The sequence below is a fragment of the Salvelinus alpinus genome, chromosome 8 (genome assembly GCF_045679555.1).
Source record: "Salvelinus alpinus chromosome 8, SLU_Salpinus.1, whole genome shotgun sequence".
In the NCBI taxonomy this organism is placed as follows: Eukaryota; Metazoa; Chordata; class Actinopteri; order Salmoniformes; family Salmonidae; genus Salvelinus; species Salvelinus alpinus.
This window is the reverse complement of record NC_092093.1, coordinates 38,442,408-38,461,936: the sequence shown is the minus strand read 5'-3', so window position 1 is coordinate 38,461,936 and position 19,529 is coordinate 38,442,408. Positions and strand designations below refer to the sequence as shown.

At 43.1% G+C, this 19,529-nt stretch overlaps 1 protein-coding gene across 8 annotated transcripts in view; it reads right to left on the bottom strand.

The window, feature by feature from the left end:
• Nucleotides 1–19,529, bottom strand: part of LOC139583078 (collagen alpha-1(XII) chain-like) — a 97,851-nt gene that overhangs the window by 46,615 nt on the left and 31,707 nt on the right. For 3 of the 8 annotated variants that reach the window (XM_071413816.1, XM_071413812.1, XM_071413819.1), the window contains 16 exons: nucleotides 19,346–19,485; nucleotides 14,887–15,019; nucleotides 13,010–13,155; nucleotides 12,153–12,282; nucleotides 11,439–11,575; nucleotides 10,148–10,277; nucleotides 9,388–9,527; nucleotides 9,090–9,222; nucleotides 8,936–8,956; nucleotides 8,167–8,306; nucleotides 5,817–5,946; nucleotides 5,457–5,605; nucleotides 5,101–5,230; nucleotides 4,709–4,851; nucleotides 3,953–4,082; nucleotides 3,428–3,570 (listed from right to left, as the gene is read on the bottom strand). In XM_071413816.1, the coding sequence (XP_071269917.1) occupies nucleotides 3,428–3,570; nucleotides 3,953–4,082; nucleotides 4,709–4,851; nucleotides 5,101–5,230; nucleotides 5,457–5,605; nucleotides 5,817–5,946; nucleotides 8,167–8,306; nucleotides 8,936–8,956; nucleotides 9,090–9,222; nucleotides 9,388–9,527; nucleotides 10,148–10,277; nucleotides 11,439–11,575; nucleotides 12,153–12,282; nucleotides 13,010–13,155; nucleotides 14,887–15,019; nucleotides 19,346–19,485 (2,075 nt within the window). The remainder of the gene's footprint in view (nucleotides 1–3,427; nucleotides 3,571–3,952; nucleotides 4,083–4,708; nucleotides 4,852–5,100; nucleotides 5,231–5,456; nucleotides 5,606–5,816; nucleotides 5,947–8,166; nucleotides 8,307–8,935; nucleotides 8,957–9,089; nucleotides 9,223–9,387; nucleotides 9,528–10,147; nucleotides 10,278–11,438; nucleotides 11,576–12,152; nucleotides 12,283–13,009; nucleotides 13,156–14,886; nucleotides 15,020–19,345; nucleotides 19,486–19,529) is intronic. The other 5 variants (XM_071413820.1, XM_071413814.1, XM_071413813.1 and 2 more) reach the window with 4 other exon arrangements.

The window sequence follows — 19,529 nt, the reverse complement described above, 5'->3', positions numbered from 1 at the left end:
TGCCGTCAATCCACGGTTTCTGGTTTGGGAATGTTTTAATCGTTGCTGTGGGTACGACATCGTCAATGCACTTCCTATTGAACTCGCTCACCGAATCAGCATATTCGTCCATGTTGTTGTTGGACGCAATGCGGAACATATTCCAATCCGCGTGATCGAAGCAGTCTTGAAGCGTGGAATCAGATTGGTCGGACCAGCGTTGAACAGACCTGAGCGCGGGAGCTTGTTGTTTTAGTTTCTGTTTGTAGGCTGGAATCAACAAAATGGAGTCGTGGTCAGCTTTTCCGAAAGGAGGGCGGGGGAGGGCCTTATATGCGTCGCGGAAGTTAGTATAACAATGATCCAGGGTTTTACCAGCCCTGGTAGCACAATCGATATGCTGATAGAATTTAGGGAGTTTTGTTTTTAGATTAGCCTTGTTAAAATCCCCAGCTACGATGAATGCAGCCTCAGGGTGTGTGGTTTCCAGTTTACAAAGAGTCAGATAAAGTTCGTTCAGGGCCATCGATGTGTCTGCTTGGGGGGGAATATATACGGCTGTGATTATGATCGAGGAGAATTCCCTTGGTAGATAATGCGGTCGACATTTGATTGTGAGGAGTTCTAGATCAGGTGAACAGAATGACTTGAGTTCCTGTGTGTTGTTATGATGATCACACCACGTCTCGTTAATCATAAGGCATACCCCCCCGCCCCTCTTCTTACCAGAAATATGTTTGTTTCTGTCGGCGCGATGCGTGAAGAAACCAGCTGGCTGCACCGACTCCGTTAGCGTCTCTTGAGTTAGCCATGTTTCCGTGAAGCAGAGCACGTTGCAATCCCTGATGTCTCTCTGGAATGTTACCCGTGCTCGGATTCCATCAACCTTATTGTCAAGAGACTGGACATTGGCGAGTAGTATGCTAGGGAGTGGAGCGCGATGTGCCCGTCTCCGAAGCCTGACCAAGAGACCGCTACGTTTGCCCCTTTTACGGCGTCGCATAGGGTCCCCGGCTGGGATCAGATCCATTGTATTGGGTGGAAGGCAAAACACTGGATCCGTTTCGGGAAAGTCATATTCCTGGTTATAACGATGGTGAGTTGACGTTAATCGTATATTCAGTAGTTCCTCCCGACTGTATGTAATGAAACCTAAGATTACCTGGGGTACCGATGTAAGAAATAACACATAAAAAAACAAAATACTGCATATTTTCCAAGGAACGCGAAGCGAGGCGGCCATCTCGGTCGGCGCCATTTTAACTGATATCCAGGTGACTACCTGGACTACCTCATGAAGCTGGTTGGGAAAATGCCAAGAATGTGCAAAGCTGTCATCAAGGCAAAGGGTGGCTACTTTGAAGAATTTAAAATAAAACATATATTTTGATTTGTTTAACACTTCTTTGGTTACTACATGATTGCATATGTTATTTCATAGTGTAGATGTCTTCACTATTATTCTACAATGTAGAAAATAGTAAAAATAAAGATAAACCCTTGAATGAGTAGCTGTGTCCAAACATTTGACTGGTACTTTCAGAGCTTGAGAGGATCTGCAGAGAAGAATGGGAGGAACCTGCCCACTACAGGTGTGCCAAGCTTGTACCCAAGTGCCTTTGGAAAGTACTCAGACCCCTTGACTTTTTACAGACTTTGTTACGTTACAGCCTTATTCTAAAATTGATTAAATTGTCTACACCCAAAACGACAAAGCAAAAACTGCTTTTTAGATTTTTTTGCTAATTTATTAAAAATAAAAAACAGAAATATCACATTTACATAAGTATTCAAACCCTTTACTTAGTACTTTGTTGAAGCACCTATGGCAGCGATTACAGCCTTGAGTCTACTTGGGTATGACGCTACAAGCTTGGCACACCTGTATTTGGCAAGTTTCTCCCATTCTTCTCTGCAGATCCTCTCAAGCTCTGTCAGGTTGTATGGGGAGCGTTGCTGCACAGCTATTTTCAGTTCTCTCCAGAGATGTTCGATCGGGTTCAAGTCCGGGCTCTGGCTGGGCCACTCAAGGACATTCAGAGACTTGTCCCAAAGCCACTCCTGCGAGTGTCTTGGCTGTGTGCTTACGGTCGTTGTCCTGTTGGAAGGTGAACCTTCGCCCCAGTCTGAGTTCTTGAGCACTCTGGAGCAGGCTTTCATTAAGGTTCTCTCTGTACTTTGCTCCATTCATCTTTGCCTTGATCCTGACTTGACTCCCAGTCCCTGCCGCTGAAAAACATCCCCACAGCATGATGCTGCCACCACCATGCTTCACCGTAGGGATGGTACCAGGTTTTCTCCAGATGTGACGCTTGGCATTAAGACCAAAGAGTTCAATCTTGGTTTCATCAGACCAGAGAATTTTGTTTCTCATGGTCTGAGAGTCTTTAGGTGCCTTTTGACAAACTCCAAGCGGGCTGTCATGCGCCTTTTACTGAGGAGTGGCTTCCGTCTGGCCACTCTACCATAAAGGCCTGATTGGTGGAGTGCTGCAGAGATGGTTGTTCTTCTGGGAGGTTCTCCCATCTCCACAGAGGAACTCTAGAGCTCAGTCAGAGTGACCATCTGGTTCTTGGTCACCTCGCTGACCAAGGCCCTTCTCCCCGATTGCTCAGTTTGGCTGGGCGGCCACCTCTAGGAAGAGTCTTGGTGCTTCCATTTAAGAATGATGGAGGCCACTGTGTTCTTGGGGACCTTCAATGCTGCAGAAATGTTTTGGTGCCTTTCCCCAGATCTGTGTCTCAACACAATCCTGTCTTGGTGCTCTACGGACAATTCCTTTGACCTCATGGCTTGGTTTGTGCTCTGACATGCACTGTCAACTGTGGTTTCTTATATAGACAGGTGTGTGCCTTTCCAAATCATGTCCAATCAATTTAATTTACCACAGGTGGACTCCAATCAAGTTGTAGAAACATCTCAAGGATGATCAATGGAAACAGGAAGCACCTGAGCTCAATTTCAAGTCTCATAGCAAAGGGTCTGAATACTTATGTAAATAAGGTATTTCAGTTTTCAATTTTTAATACATTTGCAAAAATGTCTAAAAACCTGTTTTCGCTTTGTCATTACGGGGTATTGTGTATAGATTGCTGACGATAAAAAAAAATTCAATCCATTTTAGAATAAGGCTGTAACGTAACAAAATGTGGAAAAAGTAAACAGCCTGAATACTTTCCGAAAGCACTGTATATATGTTTTTGCTACTGTAGTTGGCTGTACCTGCTCCAGAATTCCAGTATGTTTCATCCTATAGCTTGTTTTCTATCTTATTTTTAATAGTGAGCCAACATGTGTTTAGCACATTTATTTCCCTGACTGATCAAAACTAGTTTTCTCTCGTCTCTCTGCAATTCTCTCTCATGAGAATTGCAATACACATCGTATTGGCAGCTAAGTATTGTGATCTCGTATTGTGAGATCCCTGGCAATTCCTAGCCCTACCTACCATGGCCTCAGCACCACCACCAGCAGCAGGTACATATAAGACTTTGTATTCTTTGACTTTCCCATCGGCTGGCTCCCATTTCACGTTCAGGGTGGTCATGGTAGGATTGGTGACCTGCAAGTTTCTCACTCCACCCAGGGGCCCTGGATATGCCAAAAAAGGCTTTAATAATATCACATTATATTGATTGATAGAACTTAATAAAGTACTATCTTATCAAGTTTGTATGAAGTTAAAATCCAGCAATGAAGAGTTATCCTCTCCATTGATGATACTAATGGGTTCTAAGGCCATTAGGCAGTCCCTGAAACATTATACTGATTGAACTTGGTATTGCAAGGAGTCTGTATAAAGTTAAAATACAGACTCAATGTAGAGTTATCCTCCGCATTGTTGGTTATTTATGGATTTACTCCATAAATCAGCTTTTAAGAAGGCCATTATCAGTCCCTGAAAAGATCACTGTTTAAGTGATCTTTAGAAGATCTTTAACGATCTTTAGACTTAGATGTCAGCCAGTCTTACTTGTCTTTCCGTTCTCAGACTGTTTCTGTCCATCTCCCACTTCATAGACAGGCACCAGTGAGACGGTGTAGAGGGTGTCTGGCAGGAGGCCTTTCAGAACCGTGGTGGTGGCAGTGGCAGCCACAGTCTCCTTTACATTACACAAACACAACCCAACTATTAACGACTGCCCACTACCAACATGCCAACTATACATGTTTTATATGGCAAGTGTGATGGAAAATGTTATGTTTGTGCTTTTCTAATTACCAATTTCTGTGTTCTATGTTTGTGCTTTTCTAATAACCAATTTCTGTGTTCATGCAAGTGACTGACTGAATGAATCAGTATCTGCAATTTGGCAGTATGCCCAGAACCTTGTTTTGAGAACGAAAGGATATCTCAGTTTCAAGGTCTCAGCTTGGAGAGAAGAAGCCTTGTGAGGTATTGGTCTGTCACATTCATGAACCAGTATTTGTCGGTCACATGCATGAACCAAACATTAATGATGAATTAAGTATGAATAATGAATAAACTGAATCATGCAAATATAACTTGTCTGTGTAAGCAGTATATTAGAGAACTAACGGACAGCCTCCGCGGAGCTCGTGACAGACGTGTACTATGTTGCATCAAGTTTGTTGGAACCTCTCCAGTTAACTTACAAAAACAATTCTTCATTCAATTTGACTTTGAGTGTCCCTGTGTAGAATTTCCACGACACAAGCAATGGGGAGACAACCATTTCTACACTATCAGCTACAGTACTCGTCCTACCATGGCCTCAGCAGCTCCACCAGCGGCAGGTACATAGAAGACTTTGTACTCCTTGACTTTCCCATCAGCTGGCTCCCATTTCACATTCAAAGTGGTCATGGTGGGATTGGTCACCTGCAAGTTTTTCACTCCACCCAGGGGCCCTGGATACGCCAAACAAGGCTTTAATAATATCACATTATACTGATTGAACTTGGTATTGCAAGGAGTCTGTATAAAGTTAAAATAGAGACTCAATGTAGAGTTATCCTCCGCATTGTTGGTTATTTATGGATTTTACTCCATAAATCAGCTTTTAAGAAGGCCATTATCAGTCCCTGAAAAGATCACTGTTTAAGTGATCTTTAGAAGATCTTTAACGATCTTTAGACTTAGATGTCAGCCAGTCTTACTTGTCTTTCCGTTCTCAGACTGTTTCTGTCCATCTCCCACTTCATAGACAGGCACCAGTGAAACAGTGTAGAGGGTGTCTGGCAGGAGGCCTTCCAGAACCGTGGTGGTGGAAGTGGCAGCCACAGTCTCCTTTACATTACACAAACACAACCCAACTATTAACGACTGCCAACATGCCTATACAACCCTGTTTGACTGAAGACACTGTAGTTGTTTACCATATTTTGTGTTTCATAAAACAAACAATATCACACAATACATTGGTATGCTATTTCTTATTTTTGGATGTGAATTGTTGGAGTATTTTCTACACAGTCAGCTAACTGTAAGCTGAGATGCTTCCTACCGGTCCTACCATGCCTACCATGCTCTCATCTCCGCCGGCAGCAGGTACATAGAGGACTTTGTATTCTTTCACTTTCCCGTCGGCCGCCTCCCATTTCACGTTCAGGGTGGTCATGGTGGGGTTGATCACCTGCAGGTTCTTTACTCCACCAAGAGGCTCTGGATAAAACCAAATGTCTTTAATATGGGGTTTCAAACATTTTACTGTATATTCTGGTTATTATATTGATTGAACTGAAGTCAAAATCCTCTTGTCTTCTCTATTGATTGTACTCTAAAATTATACATCTATTGGGAGAATGTTGTGCATGTTCTCTGGCCTTTTTATATGTCTGATGGTTCCAGAGTTCCTGTCGTCGGGTACACTTACTGGTCTTTCCTCGGCCTGAGATGTCTTTGGCCTCTCCGCTGGGGTAAATGGCAGCCACGGTGACAGAGTAGGGAGTGTCAGGCGTTAGCTTCTGGAGGACGACACTGTTCTTCTTCCCTCCTACCTGGGTCTGTTTGGGAGACAACATGTCAACAGTCAGAGTCTTTTCCTATGTCTCTGGGAGGATAGAACATCTCACTTCAAAGTTAAAAGAGCAGCTCATTATAAAGGGCTGACAGATGGATGACAAGTAACACTGTTTCGATGGTTAGCGCTTTCCTCGGCTCTGAGACAAAATGCCATGAAGCTCACTGGCTAGCTACCTCGGCAGTTGAGGCCAAGCAGAGTTCTTCTACACTGTCGCGGGGAAGCCATCCAAACGTGACCAATGTCAACTCCAACTCTATCAAAGCAGCAATTGAGTTTCTCTATAATCAACCAATACATGAATCATTTGTTTACCTGATGCCATTTGCGTGAACAGGGTTGCTCATTCAAACACCTTAGGAGAAAACAATTGCCTTTCTCACACTACTCTGTTCATCAACAAGTAGTGTATAAAAGGGAAGACGAAATGGTCTTGAGGGACACTGGACATCATGGAAGCCTTTTACGTTGCAACATCATGCCGGTTAATGGGCACTACAGTGAGCAACAACTATTGACAGCAGGAAGCTCTAAAGCCATTGAGCGGAAGACATACAATGCAATTTCCATTGTATTCGCTTATATCTGACATATCTACTTAGCATATCCCCTAAGCAACACATCCACTGTTTGTACTTTGACATCCCTAAACCATCATATCAGAGAAAGGCACTTGAGGATCCTCACATCACCCAAGTGTGAATGTCATGCCTGGCTTATATGGCTTATGTTAAATCAACAAGTCTTCAGACCCACAGCAGCAGATGTCTCCATACTGTTTTATGTCTACAGAGATACAGTACTATAATAGCAATAATGTGCTATGATGGGATCGGATATACATGCAACAGCTCTGTCCCATAGTGTCATGTTGAGATCACGGTTTAGAGAACTGACACCTTGTTTGGGGTGCCCTGTCATAACTTCTCAGAGACACTTAGAATTTTTTTTTAACTAGCCAAATTCTTTTCATATTAGCGCATTGTCAACCGAAAGACCCCAAAAAGTTCCTAAAGGAATTCCCAAGCAATTTCCGTCGCTGCTCACAATTAACTTATCAGTTAGGAATGTGGGCTTGGCTGCCAGATACAGTAAGTACACAAACAGACCGGATAGGAAGACAATGTCATAATCAAATGTCAAACTAACGATGTGCAGGAAGACAAAAGAGCCTGTTGTTACTACATTTACATTTTACACTTACAGTAGTGAGTGCATAAATTGTAATTCTGGTCCCCTGTGGGAATTGAACCCACAGACCTGGCGTTGCAAGAGCCACGCTCTGCCAACTGAGCCACACAGGACTACTACTTCCTACTCTTGTCAGTGGGGGGAGACCACTAGTGGGTCCCAAGAGGAAAGGGATTTCATGTCACAATGAACCAATTCAGAGATGCTTCAGTACTTCTATGCACACGGATTTAGCCCTTTGACTTTAAAGGCACAGTTTGGCCGAATTACAAAATGACATATTGGTTTCGTTACCCTGTAAGCAGTCTATGGAAAATATATGACAGCAATCCATTCTTTGGTTTAGTTTTCCTGGCACTATTTCCACATGCTAACATTGTAGCATTTGTGGCACAAATCCCATTGATGTCATGGGACCGATATTAGCCTTTTTTGCACGTCACGTCCAAATCATCCAAAAGTATCTCAAATGTATTGTTGAAAGTCACTTACAGATGATTTTAACATGATGTGCAAAAAATGCTAACATCGGTCCCATGATTTGAATGAGATTTGTGCCATAAATGCTCAAACGTTAGCATGTGGAAACAGTGCCAGGGAAACTAAACCAACGCATAGATTGCTTACAGGTTAAGGAAACCAATATTTTATTTTGTAATTTGGGTGAACTATCCCTTTAAGGTTTTGGGCTGTTTACCTGTTGGCCTTAAGAAGTACTGATGCACAGATTTTCCCAGTTTCATCATTGGGGTTAAACTACTTCAGGCACATTGGAGAAATTACACTGATAACAACTAACATCACCACTCACTTGCAGACCAGAAAGTAAGAACAACCTACTCTAAATTATAGGTGAGTAAACTGAGAGATATCATACCCAGAAGGCATAATTAATCAAGTTAAAGGATTTAGTAGTCAGGACATCATCAAAGCTTATCAGTTGCTCAAAATACACTCTTAGTTAGTAATTATTCAAATTTTTCAAGCAACTACTGGAGGGTGTGTGACTTACTGAGAGAGCTTTGCCTCCTGCCACAGGTTGGAAGGAGATCTTATAGTTCTGGACGGGGCCTGGGGCGTGGTCCCACTTCACTGTCAGAGTGACCGTGGTCGCGTTGAACACCTGCAAGTTCTGCGGAGGTCCAGTGGGAGCTAGGAACACATTACAAATCAATACACTGACCCAAGACAGTGGTCATGTATATAAAATGGCTGCAGGGCACATGACACAGCCTTTACCAATTCCCAATGATCACTTGGGGGTCATGAAGCTGGATGAAGCAATGACGGTAATGATGGGGGGTGAGATGATGAGAACACATGATTTGGTGACGAGGACACATGATTTGGTGATGAAGTACACATAAGCGACACAAAAGGAGAGTGAAGCAGCCGGTAAGGTTACCATTAAATATGGCACATGCATTTCCAATGATGGGGACATTGATAAAGAAGACATTGTGACATGATGAGGCTTGACATTAAAGACATGAGGAATGACAACGTTGCGGCATGAAAAACGACATTAAATGACATGAGAAATGATATTATGACGAATGGTTGACAATGAGGTGTCTGTGGTGGAACGTCCGGTCCCTGCGGGTCAGTAGTCCCACTTTGAAATTTGCAGCTCTTTAAAGGCACATCAATGCACATGCAGATTATTATTTTTTTAAGTGTGTTTTCCATCAACAACACTTTCATTATCGTTCGCATTACCATAATAATTAAGGTCATGAATATTACAATGACAATGTCCTTCTCCGTTTCAAATAACATACCAGGTGTGGTCATCTTTAACACTGGAAAAAGAGAACGTTAAGAGAACAACAGGTTATTTCAATACGCTGTGGACCACATCTGTGGTCTAACTGGAAAACATGAATGGAATTGATAGGAGGATGACAGAGGAGAAGAAGAGAAGGGTAAACCTACATGTGCGCTGGCTGCCAATCAGGTCCTCACTCTCTGACTCGTCTGGGTAGATGGCCGTGACGGTGACATCATACAGGGTGTCCGGGTCCAGGTTCTCCAGATTATGGGACGTTTCATCACTGTTCAGGATAGACTGGAGAGGGGAGGGGGAGGGGGGGAGTGAGAAAGGGAGAGGGAAAGAGAAAGAGAGAGAAAGCATAAACAGTCACATTTCACCACTCCATTCAATCCTGTCCGCTCTATAGCAGTAGATAGTCCAGTCAACAATCACCGTCGGCTAGCCACTTGATCAACGTACATATTGGAAGTTGTTCTCTCCCTTCTTGGTCCAGCCAATTCGGTAGAGGGCCACGTCAGGGGCCCCGTGTTCCCAGGTGGCCCTGAACGAGGTCTGGGTCACCTCGGACAACTTCAGATTCTGCGGGGCAGGAACAACATCTGTGCACATGGACGGAGACGTGCGAGAGGGAGACGTGATTATTATGAGGAAGTCCTGAGAGATGAGGCAAAGCCATTTCATCAGACGGGCTGCGAACCATGTGAGGAACATTTTTGCTGCGAGTCCATTTTGTGGCTCAATCGTCAACAAATGGGTTTTTGCGTGTGTGGAAGACAAAATTTCCTCAAATCATCTGTGATTAATGATGAAGAAGGCCCCATGCAGTGAGTGACAGCAGACACACAAACACACAAAGTTTGTCGGCCCATATACAATTAACTAGACTCACACACACACACACACACACACACACACACACACACACACACACACACACACACACACACACACACACACACACACACACACACACACACACACACACACACACACACACACACACACACACACACACACACACCCACACCCTCAGGGAACAGTGGCTTCATGTTTGGGCTTCATCTAGAAAGACAAATGACTGAGGAGAGGCTGAATCCAAGGGGGATCTGTAGACTCAATTCTCACCATACAGACACACTCAATTCTCACCATACAGACACACTCATCTCTAATCGACTGCTCGTCAGCCAAATGATAAATCACACAAACGATTGTGTACCTGTAATGGCTTGTCCAAGCATCGAGTTTCCAACGCCTTCGTCGTAAACTGGGGTGACAGCAACGTCGTACTCAGATTGAGAGATGAGGTTGGTAAGAGGCAGGAATGTTATATCACCATTGACTTCAACCTGGCAGAAAATGGGTATTAGGATTTTAGGATCAACAAACAATTAACAACCGTATTTTTGCTGAACAACTAGAATGAACTACCACTACTAACATTAACAGAAACTCTGATTGTCCCATTTTGAACATTGATGTTAACCAATACAATGTTCTCAAAGTGAAAATCCCCCTCTTTCTTCTCTCCAATTTCTTTCCTTGTTACTTCTAAACGTCATCAGAGCATTTGAGAAAAGCCTTATGAATAATGGTACGTGTCCCTAGAAAAGTCCTAAGGCTATATTGGTAATTCCAGAGGATGTTTAATGGTAGGAAAAACCCTTGAAGTCAAAAAGCTTCCAGCAGAAATGCGGATAAATGTCTCTTTCAATTCAGTTTCCACTTCAAAACTTAGAGAGAAAAAAAATCAAGAAAAAGGTGTCCATAACAGCGATAGTTCTCCAATTGTAACGTAGAGGAAAAATCTGTGGCAACCGACAGGGCAGACCTTAGAACATAAATCCACAGAGAGAGGCTACTTCGGAGACAGCAGCCTTCAGATGTTATCCATGAGAGGATCTGGTTGGATGTATCCAGTGGAGACCCATAGCTCATCCATCAGTCATTTCTGGAGGTTCTTTTGGGGGTGTCCAAAGAGACACCTCCTTCAACATCAATTTTCAGCTTTCTTCACAGCTTGGCGGTCTCTTAAATGTAAGTGAGAAATGATGAAGAGTGACGCCAGTGATATATCTCTGAGTCTGTGGCTGGGTGCTGGGGCCAGGGTCTTCTCTGACTGCCAGTAGGCTTCTTTCCCCACATCGACGTGTGCTGGCCTGCCCATGGAGTCAAGATCCCAGTCTACTGAAAGGGCTGCCATTATAACCCACTGACTTCAGTGGCCTTCCCTAAACAGCTAAGCTATCATAGAGAACGTTGAGTTCCTCACTAACACTTTTCCCATGACCTCATGGCACCACTGTAGAACCTTGAGGACAGTATCTGTGTGTCCTAAATGACACCCTATTCCCTATATAGTGCACTACTTTTGACCAGGGCCCATAGGGCTTAACCATACATGTTATTTATTGCTGTAGCTGGAGATTGTGTTTCAAAACCATTCAAATTGAAAGGAAAATTCTATATTCGCAACAGGAGCCTGTTTAAATGTGTGGTGCTAGTGTTACCTCTTTGAGCTCTCCTTCATCTGGCTTGTAGGTGATGATGTACTTGAGGACTTTCCCCGGGGAGGCGTCCCATCTGAGCTTCATGGCGCTATGGGTGACACCAGTGATCCTCAGATTACCCGATGGTGGCAAGGGCACTGGGTAAGAGGAATGACAGAGAAAGGGATAGAGAGGGAGGAAGGAAGGAAGGAGAGAGTGTGGTAGAGGGGGCAAGGGAGTGAAAGTTAGTGAGTCTTAGACCCATTTGTATTGTAAGGTAGTACACAGTTCTATAGGGTCATGGTGGGAGAAAGAGATGTTGATAAACTCCCATATCTATTGGGTGAAATACCAGTGTGCCATCACAGCAACAAGGGCAACCAGTGAAGAACAAATACCATTGTAAATACAACCCATATTTATGTTTGTTTATGTTCCCTTTTGTACTTTAACTATTTGCACATCGTTACAACACTGTATATAGACATAATATGGCATTTGAAATGTCTTTATTCTTTTGGAACTTTTGTGAGTGTGATGTTTACTGTTCATTATTTATTGTATATTTAACTTGTGTGTATTATTTATTTAACTTGCTTCGGCAATATAGAGTTTATATATAGTTTCCCATGCCAATAAAGCACCTTAAATTTAAGAGAGAGAGACAGAAGGAGAGAGAGAGAGAGACAAAGAGAGAGAGACACACAAAGAGAGACAGAGAAAAGAGGAACATACAGGTGACTCCTTGGTCTATGAGGGGGTTGCTGGCTGCCACTCCATGTAGGGCGAACAGGGTGAGTGTATACGCTGTGTCGGTGATAAGCTCCTTCAGCTGAACATCATTCACATCTGCCCCAACTCGTACCTGCACAGCAAGGGGAGGCAGGAGAGGGGGGAAGGGGAGAGGGAGAGAGAGAGAGAGTGTTAGAGCAGGCCGGACGACAAAGGGGAACAAAACAACAAGACAGGACTTGTCAAAAGGACACTTTTTGAACACCTGGTTAACAGCACTAACTGTGTGTCTCTTAAGGTATGCCTGCCTTGCTGCCTTCAGTCCATACTGAAATCCCTCTAAAGGGTACACTACGTCTTGCCAGCCCTTACAGAAGCCTGCAGTTCAAAATATACAGCATTTGTTGAGATTTTGTTTGGTTAATATCATCTCAATGACTTCACTGGTGAAAAAATCATCTGCACAGGGTCAGCATGAGCTCGTCCTTCCCATTACCCGATGGGTCCAAAGGGTCTGTTTTTTTGTAGGCCTTGCCTGAACACCACTGTAAACGTCCACTTCCTGCTCTGTGCAGAGATCATCATATTGCCATCTGGAATGAGTAAGGCCCCACTAGCAGAGGCCTTGGCTTCAAGGAGTTATAAACTGGATGGGGATATGCTGAACTGGATGGGGATATGCTGATCATGCACATGGAGCTCCTATCCAACGCGTCCTCCACCAGGATGTGTGTGTGTGTGTGTGTGTGTGTGTGTGTGTGTGTGTGTGTGTGTGTGTGTGTGTGTGTGTGTGTGTGTGTGTGTGTGTGTGTGTGTGTGTGTGTGTGTGTGTGTGTGTGTGTGTGTGTTCTCCTACTCACCTCTTTCTCCACAGTGGGCACAGTGGCATTGATGGCACGGTAGAGCAGCATATAGCCTGTCGCCCCTTCAGCCTTCTCCCACTTCACCTTAAAGGTGGTCATGGTCTCGTCGTACACAGTCAACTTGATCACCCCGGGTAGTGGCACTGTGGAGAGAGCAGGTAGGAAACCCACAGTTAGTCACCACCAGTCGAAGCTCTCCTCTATCCTGGCACCCCAATAGTGGAACAAGCTCCACCCTAACATCAGGAGAGCAGATTCCCTGCCCATCTTCTGGAAATGTTGGAAAACCTACAACCACAGCTACCCACCTAACTCTAGTCTATTGACATCCACAACACAACCCAGCCACCCACATCTCTGTGTTTACGGCTGAGCCACACTAACAGATTACACAGGAGGGCTCTGGTCAAGAATAGTGCACTATTATAGGGAATAGTGTGCCACTTGGGATGCAAACGTCAGTGGTGAAAAGTACTTAAGTAAAAATACTTTGAAGTACGAGTAGTTTAAGTCGTTTTTTGGGATTATCTGTAATTTACTAATATTTTTCCCAACTTTTACTTCATCTACATTCCTAAAGAAATAATGTACTTTTTACTCCATACATTTTCCCTGGAACTGAAAAGTACTCATTTCATTTTGACAGGAAAATGGTCCAATTCACACTCTTATTAAAAGAACATCCATGGTCATCCCTACTGCCTCTGATCTGGCGGGCTCACTAAACACAAATGCTTTGTTTGTAAATTGTGTTGGAATGTGCCCCTGGCTATCTGTAAATAAAAATGATGTAATAAATTAATATTAGGAATTTGAAATGATTTATACTTTTACTTTGACTTTTGATACTTAAGTATATTTTGGCAATTCCATTTACTTTGATACTTAAGTATATTTAAAACAAAATACTTAAAATCTTTTACTCATTTAGTATTTTACTGGGTGACTTTTACTTGAGTCATTTTCTATTAAATGATTTTACTCAAGTATGACAATTGAATACGTTTTCCACCACTGATCAACGTGTTAGCTTAAACTGACATATAAAGGAAACTATGGTGATCTCACCCTACTATTGCGGTGTCCAAGTGGCGGGCGACAAAACAATAACCATGCTTTATGAGAGTGAGAAATATCTTAGAACATCCACCATGTAAATCAAAGGGACACATTTCAAAAAGTAACAACGTCCACTATTAAGTACAAATAGAACAATGAAAGTGGTCAGTGTATTTAACCATCATGTGAAATTATGTCAGTTTTCTTAAGACACTTTTAATGAGGCCAAGAATGAGAGAACAATGGTTATTCTCCTCATAAGAAGTCCCCACTTGTGCCTTTTCCAATGGGAAACCTTATGGGAACTTGTTCTTTAACACTTTACTGCCACCAATCAGATATACACCCAATATAACCCTGGTGGTGTAAACAACATTGTTTAATACGCCACCAAGAGCAACATAAACAAGTTCCATCCATGTTCAACCCATTTAAAACAGCCTAATGAGCATGGAGGGCGGGGATGTAGCTAATTTCAGCATTGTATACCGTAATGAAACATGCGCTCCTACACCAGTGGAACTCCTTGGAGCGGCGTTGCTATCCCCACATTAAAGCTCCCTTTTAATCATCCCTGAGGGCAACCGACAGACGTCTTTGTGAAACTCATCTCATTTCACTTCCTGTGTATCACTGAAGCTCTGGTGAGTCATTCAACTTCCAAATAAGGCTATTGGATTGGCTGAACCGGGCCACCTTTCCAGGAAGTGATTACAAGATTTACTCTGGGTAATTGGGACGAGGTTGTGTGAGGAAACAGAGAAAGGGGAATACAAAACAGAGAGGAGAGGGAGCAGAACAGCTGCAACACTTACAGGTGGTTTCAGTGCCCTTCAGTGGCTCTTCGCTGGTCTCCCCTCCGGTCACAGAGAAGACGTTGATCACATACTCAGTCAGAGGGGTCAGCTTGGTCAGGACCACAGTGGTGACCGTCCCATCGACAATCATCTGAGGAGTGCAAAGGAACACGGTCGTTATGCAGGAAACCCCACCTCAAAATCCAAGTATAACAGGATGATGATCCAAAAAGCTGAGCAGAAAATAAACAGCAACCTCAGATTCGTCATGGGATTATATTGGAATTACAGCAGGTCAAAAGCAAATGTTCCAACTAATGCGGCACACATTTAGGAAACCCAAAACAAAACTAACATCTTCTCGCACACATACTCTCTCTTCAAAATTTCAGAGGGCTATCCAAAATAACGGAGCACATATCATCAAATGCAAAGTGAAATCTGATTTATTTGTGTGAAGAAGCTTTTTGGGGTCCAATGCAAGCATTTGAAATGAGGGAGAATGGATGGATAGCCAAGAATCCGTTTCTAGCAGGAGAAGTTATGTAACAAGTCTAAACTACAGGCCTATCTCAAACCTCCCCTTCAACACATGGCCTCTCATGAACTTTCCGAACCCTTCCAGTCAGGCTTCCGGGCTATGCATTGCACTGAAACTGCCTTGGCAAAGGTAGTGAACAACCTCCTCTGTGCTGCTGATGCTGTCAACATCTTCATCCTTATCCTCCTGGGCTTGTCTGCAGCATGTGATATATATTGCAGCATGTGCCATTATATTTTAACTGACCGCATGGAGAGGCTTCTTGGAGTTTCCGGAACACTCCTTGCCTAGTTCCACTCCTATATATCTGATAGACAACAGTTTGTCTAATGTGGCAACTGCAGGTCTGCCCCTGCCCCTGCCCCTGTATCACAAGGTGTCCCACAAGGCTCAGTGTTAGGTCCATTGCTGTTTAGTATTTACATGCTATCCCTTGGCCAGATCCTCTGTCAATTTGAACTCAGATTCCACTGTTATGCAGATGACACACGAATCCACATCCACACAAACCCCAACTCCACTATGTCACCCTCCTCTGTTGTAGACGGTCTCCGTGAATTGAAAACTTGGATGACCAATAACTTTTTAAAACTCAAACGACGACAAAAACAGAGATCATGCTCATGGGCCCCAACTCCCTCATCAAGAAACTGGGCGAACTCAACATGACAATTAACGGCTGCATCATCCACACCAACTCCACAGTCAGGAACCTTGGTGTTACATTTGACCCCACTCTGTAATTTCAACCCCACGTCCAGAACATCACCCTTCTTCCACCTCAAAAACATCTTACAACTCAGACCCTCTCTCACTGACCCCAATGCTGAAACGAATGCTGAAACCTTCATTCACGCCTTTGTTTTATCACGCCTGGACTACTGTGTTCGCCATTCTCTATGGACTCCCCGCTAAAACACAGTACAGACTTCAACATATTCAAAATTCAGCTGCAGGAGTCCTCACACACATCAGACCACATCAGACCACATCAGACATCACCCCCACCCTCATCAAACTCCATTGGCCCCAGTTCAAAATAGGTCCCTCCTTAAATTGCTCATGCTCACCTACAAAGCACTCACTTCCGCACACCTACACTCCCACCTGTTCACTGCGCTCCTCTGACACTAGCCTCATCACCATCCCTCGCACCAGGCTCTGCTCCATGTGAGACCGGGATTTAGCAGTTCAGCCCCCCAAAACTGGAACTCCCTCCCTCTCCATGTCAGAACCTCACAATCCATACACATATTCACCTCCACACTAAAGACACACCGCTTCACACGGGCTTACCCACATTCTCTGTTGTCTTAGCTTTTATCCTCTGTCTAGTTCACACACCTGGTTAATCTGTTATCATGTTTAGTGTACTCCATGGTTAGTCTGTCCTCATGTTGAGTGTACTTTTAAATACTTATTGCTTTTTATCCTGCTGATTTTATTGTGTATGAAAAGTGTCTTTGGGAGTCAAGAAAAGTGCTTAAAATACAATGTATTATTAAACTGACTGGGTCTGGTCTTAGGTTGAGGCCTAGTGGAAAGTCTTTGGTCTCGCTTTCAGACAGGGCTCACTAGAACCACCCAAACCCTGACGAGGGCCAATGAAAGCAAAGCATGGAATAGATCCATTCCTGTATTTCTAAGGACATAAATGACGGAAGGTTAAGTGAAACTGAATGCAGGTCTGCCTCAGCCACTGTTGTCCACTTCTCAAGGGTGTGAAGAGAGCCAAATGAATCTGATCAACATGATGAAACGGCTCGATGATGACAACTAGGTGGATTTAAGCAAACAATTCACTGTGGATAACACTTGATAACCATGAAATCTCCTGTTAGGCAGCATAGAAGGCAGTTCCTCTTTCAGAAACTCCTGGATAAACAGAGTGAAATGAGGCCGCTGCCAAAGTGGCCCTGATCAACTCTGGCAAGACGAACCATGGAGGTCTGAGAGAGGAATTCAGAACAAAATGAATAATACAGCCAATTCTCTGTCATACACTCGACTGCATATTTATTTGGACAGTGAAGCAAAACATTTCATTTGGCTCCAGCATTAGGATTTCAATCAAATGTTTCATATTAGGCGACAGTACAGAAAGTCACCTTTAATTTGAGGGTATTTTCAAACATATCTGTTTTAATGTTTAGAAATTAAAGCACTTTATGTATCTAGTCCCTCCATTTCACGGGGTAAAAAGTATTTGGACAAAATGTCTTACATTTGTATTAAAGTAGTCAAACGTTTAGCATTTGTTCCCATATTCCCAGAGCGCAATGACTACATCCAGCTTGTGACTCTACACATTTGTTGGATGCATTTGCAGTTTGTTTTGGTTATGTTCCAGATTATGTTCCAGATTATGTTCCAGATTATGTTGTGCCCAATAGAAATGTATGGTAAACAATGAATTGTGTCATTTTGGAGAAACTTTTATTGTAAATAACAATATAATATGTTATTATATGGATAATATGGATAATGTGGATGCTACCATGATTACGGATAATGATGAATGAATCGTTAATAGTGATGAGTGAGAATGTTACAGAGGCACAAAGATCATACCAACCAAGACATGCTAACTTCTCACCATTACCAATAAAAGGGGAGGTTAGAATATTTTTTGGGGGTATGATATTTACGCCTCTATAACATTCTCACTTCACCGATACTGATAGACTTCATATGTATATACTGTATTCTAGTCATGGCTCATCCTATATAACTACTGCTGTACACACCTTTTCTATTCATATACTGTCTATACACACCATTCACATACATACAGTGCTTGACTTGGACTGAAATAGGTGCTGGTACTCATGTTTGGTACTGTTTATATTTAGGTGGAGGAGCTCAACAATACTTTTGAGCTAATATTTTATAGGAGCAGCGGGAGCTCAGGCAGTCGAAAATTTGAAGCTAATTTCCTGCAATTCTATCCATTTTGACATGGGGTTTTGTACTGCGTATTTATATACTGTCACGACTTCCGCCGAAGTTGGTCCCTCTCCTTGTTCGGGCGGCGTTCGGCGGTCGAAGTCACCGACCTTCTAGCCATCGCTGATCCACTTTTCATTTTCCATTGGTTTTGTCTTGTCTTCCATCACACCTGGTTCCAATCCCATCAATTACATGTTGTGTATTTAACCCTCTGTTTCCCCTCGGTGATTGTTCTTTGTAAGTGTTTGTGCACGTTTGTCCTGGCGTGCGTAGGCTATTGTACCCATTTGTTATATCTGTTATGTTTCCCGGTGAGTTTTTGTCTAATAAACTGCGCCGCTGGAAACACAGTCCTCCCTTGTGTCTGACTTCTCTGCCGCCAGTACGCACCCTCTTACACATACTGTATTCTCAACATAGCTCATTCTATTAGTTCTACTACTGTACATTGCATTTTAGTTCAATTGTTTATACACGCCGCAATATTTATTTATATACTGGATTCTTTCGATAGATCACTCTAATATACAGTCTCTAACGCTGTACATAACATTCGTAGTATATATTGTGTAAATTCATCCGGTGTATTTACATATAGATCGCATTTGGATTACTGTTACAGTGCTATTTGGATATTAATTGGATTCGTTCCGACATTTCTTGACTTATTTATTCAATTTGTATTATTATTATTATTATTATTATTGTTATTATTATTATTATTATTATTATTGTGTACTGTTTGACATTTTACTGCATTGTTAGCACTAGTAACATAAGCATTCCGCTGCACCCGCTACATCTGCTAAACTGTGTATACGACCAATAAACTTGATTTGATTCGATTTTGAGTGTACTGTATCTAAACCAGGTGTGAGAGCTGTGAGAGCTGACGCTCTTCAGTTCAAATGCAGTAAACTTGGAGAGATGTGCTGAACTTGGAGAGGTGAGGTAAGTGAGGTACAGTACTGTAGGCTATAGGCTTACCTGTTCGGTGATTCCTCCCACCACGGGAATGTAGTCGATGCGGAATTTTTCCACAGGACCTTCAGGCCCGGTCCAGGTAGCACGGAATGAGTGGTGGGTTACCTCGGAGGTCACCAGGTTAGTGGGCGGGTCCAGGCCCCCTGCACGAGAAGCGGCGGGAATGTGAGCAAACACGTCAAATATT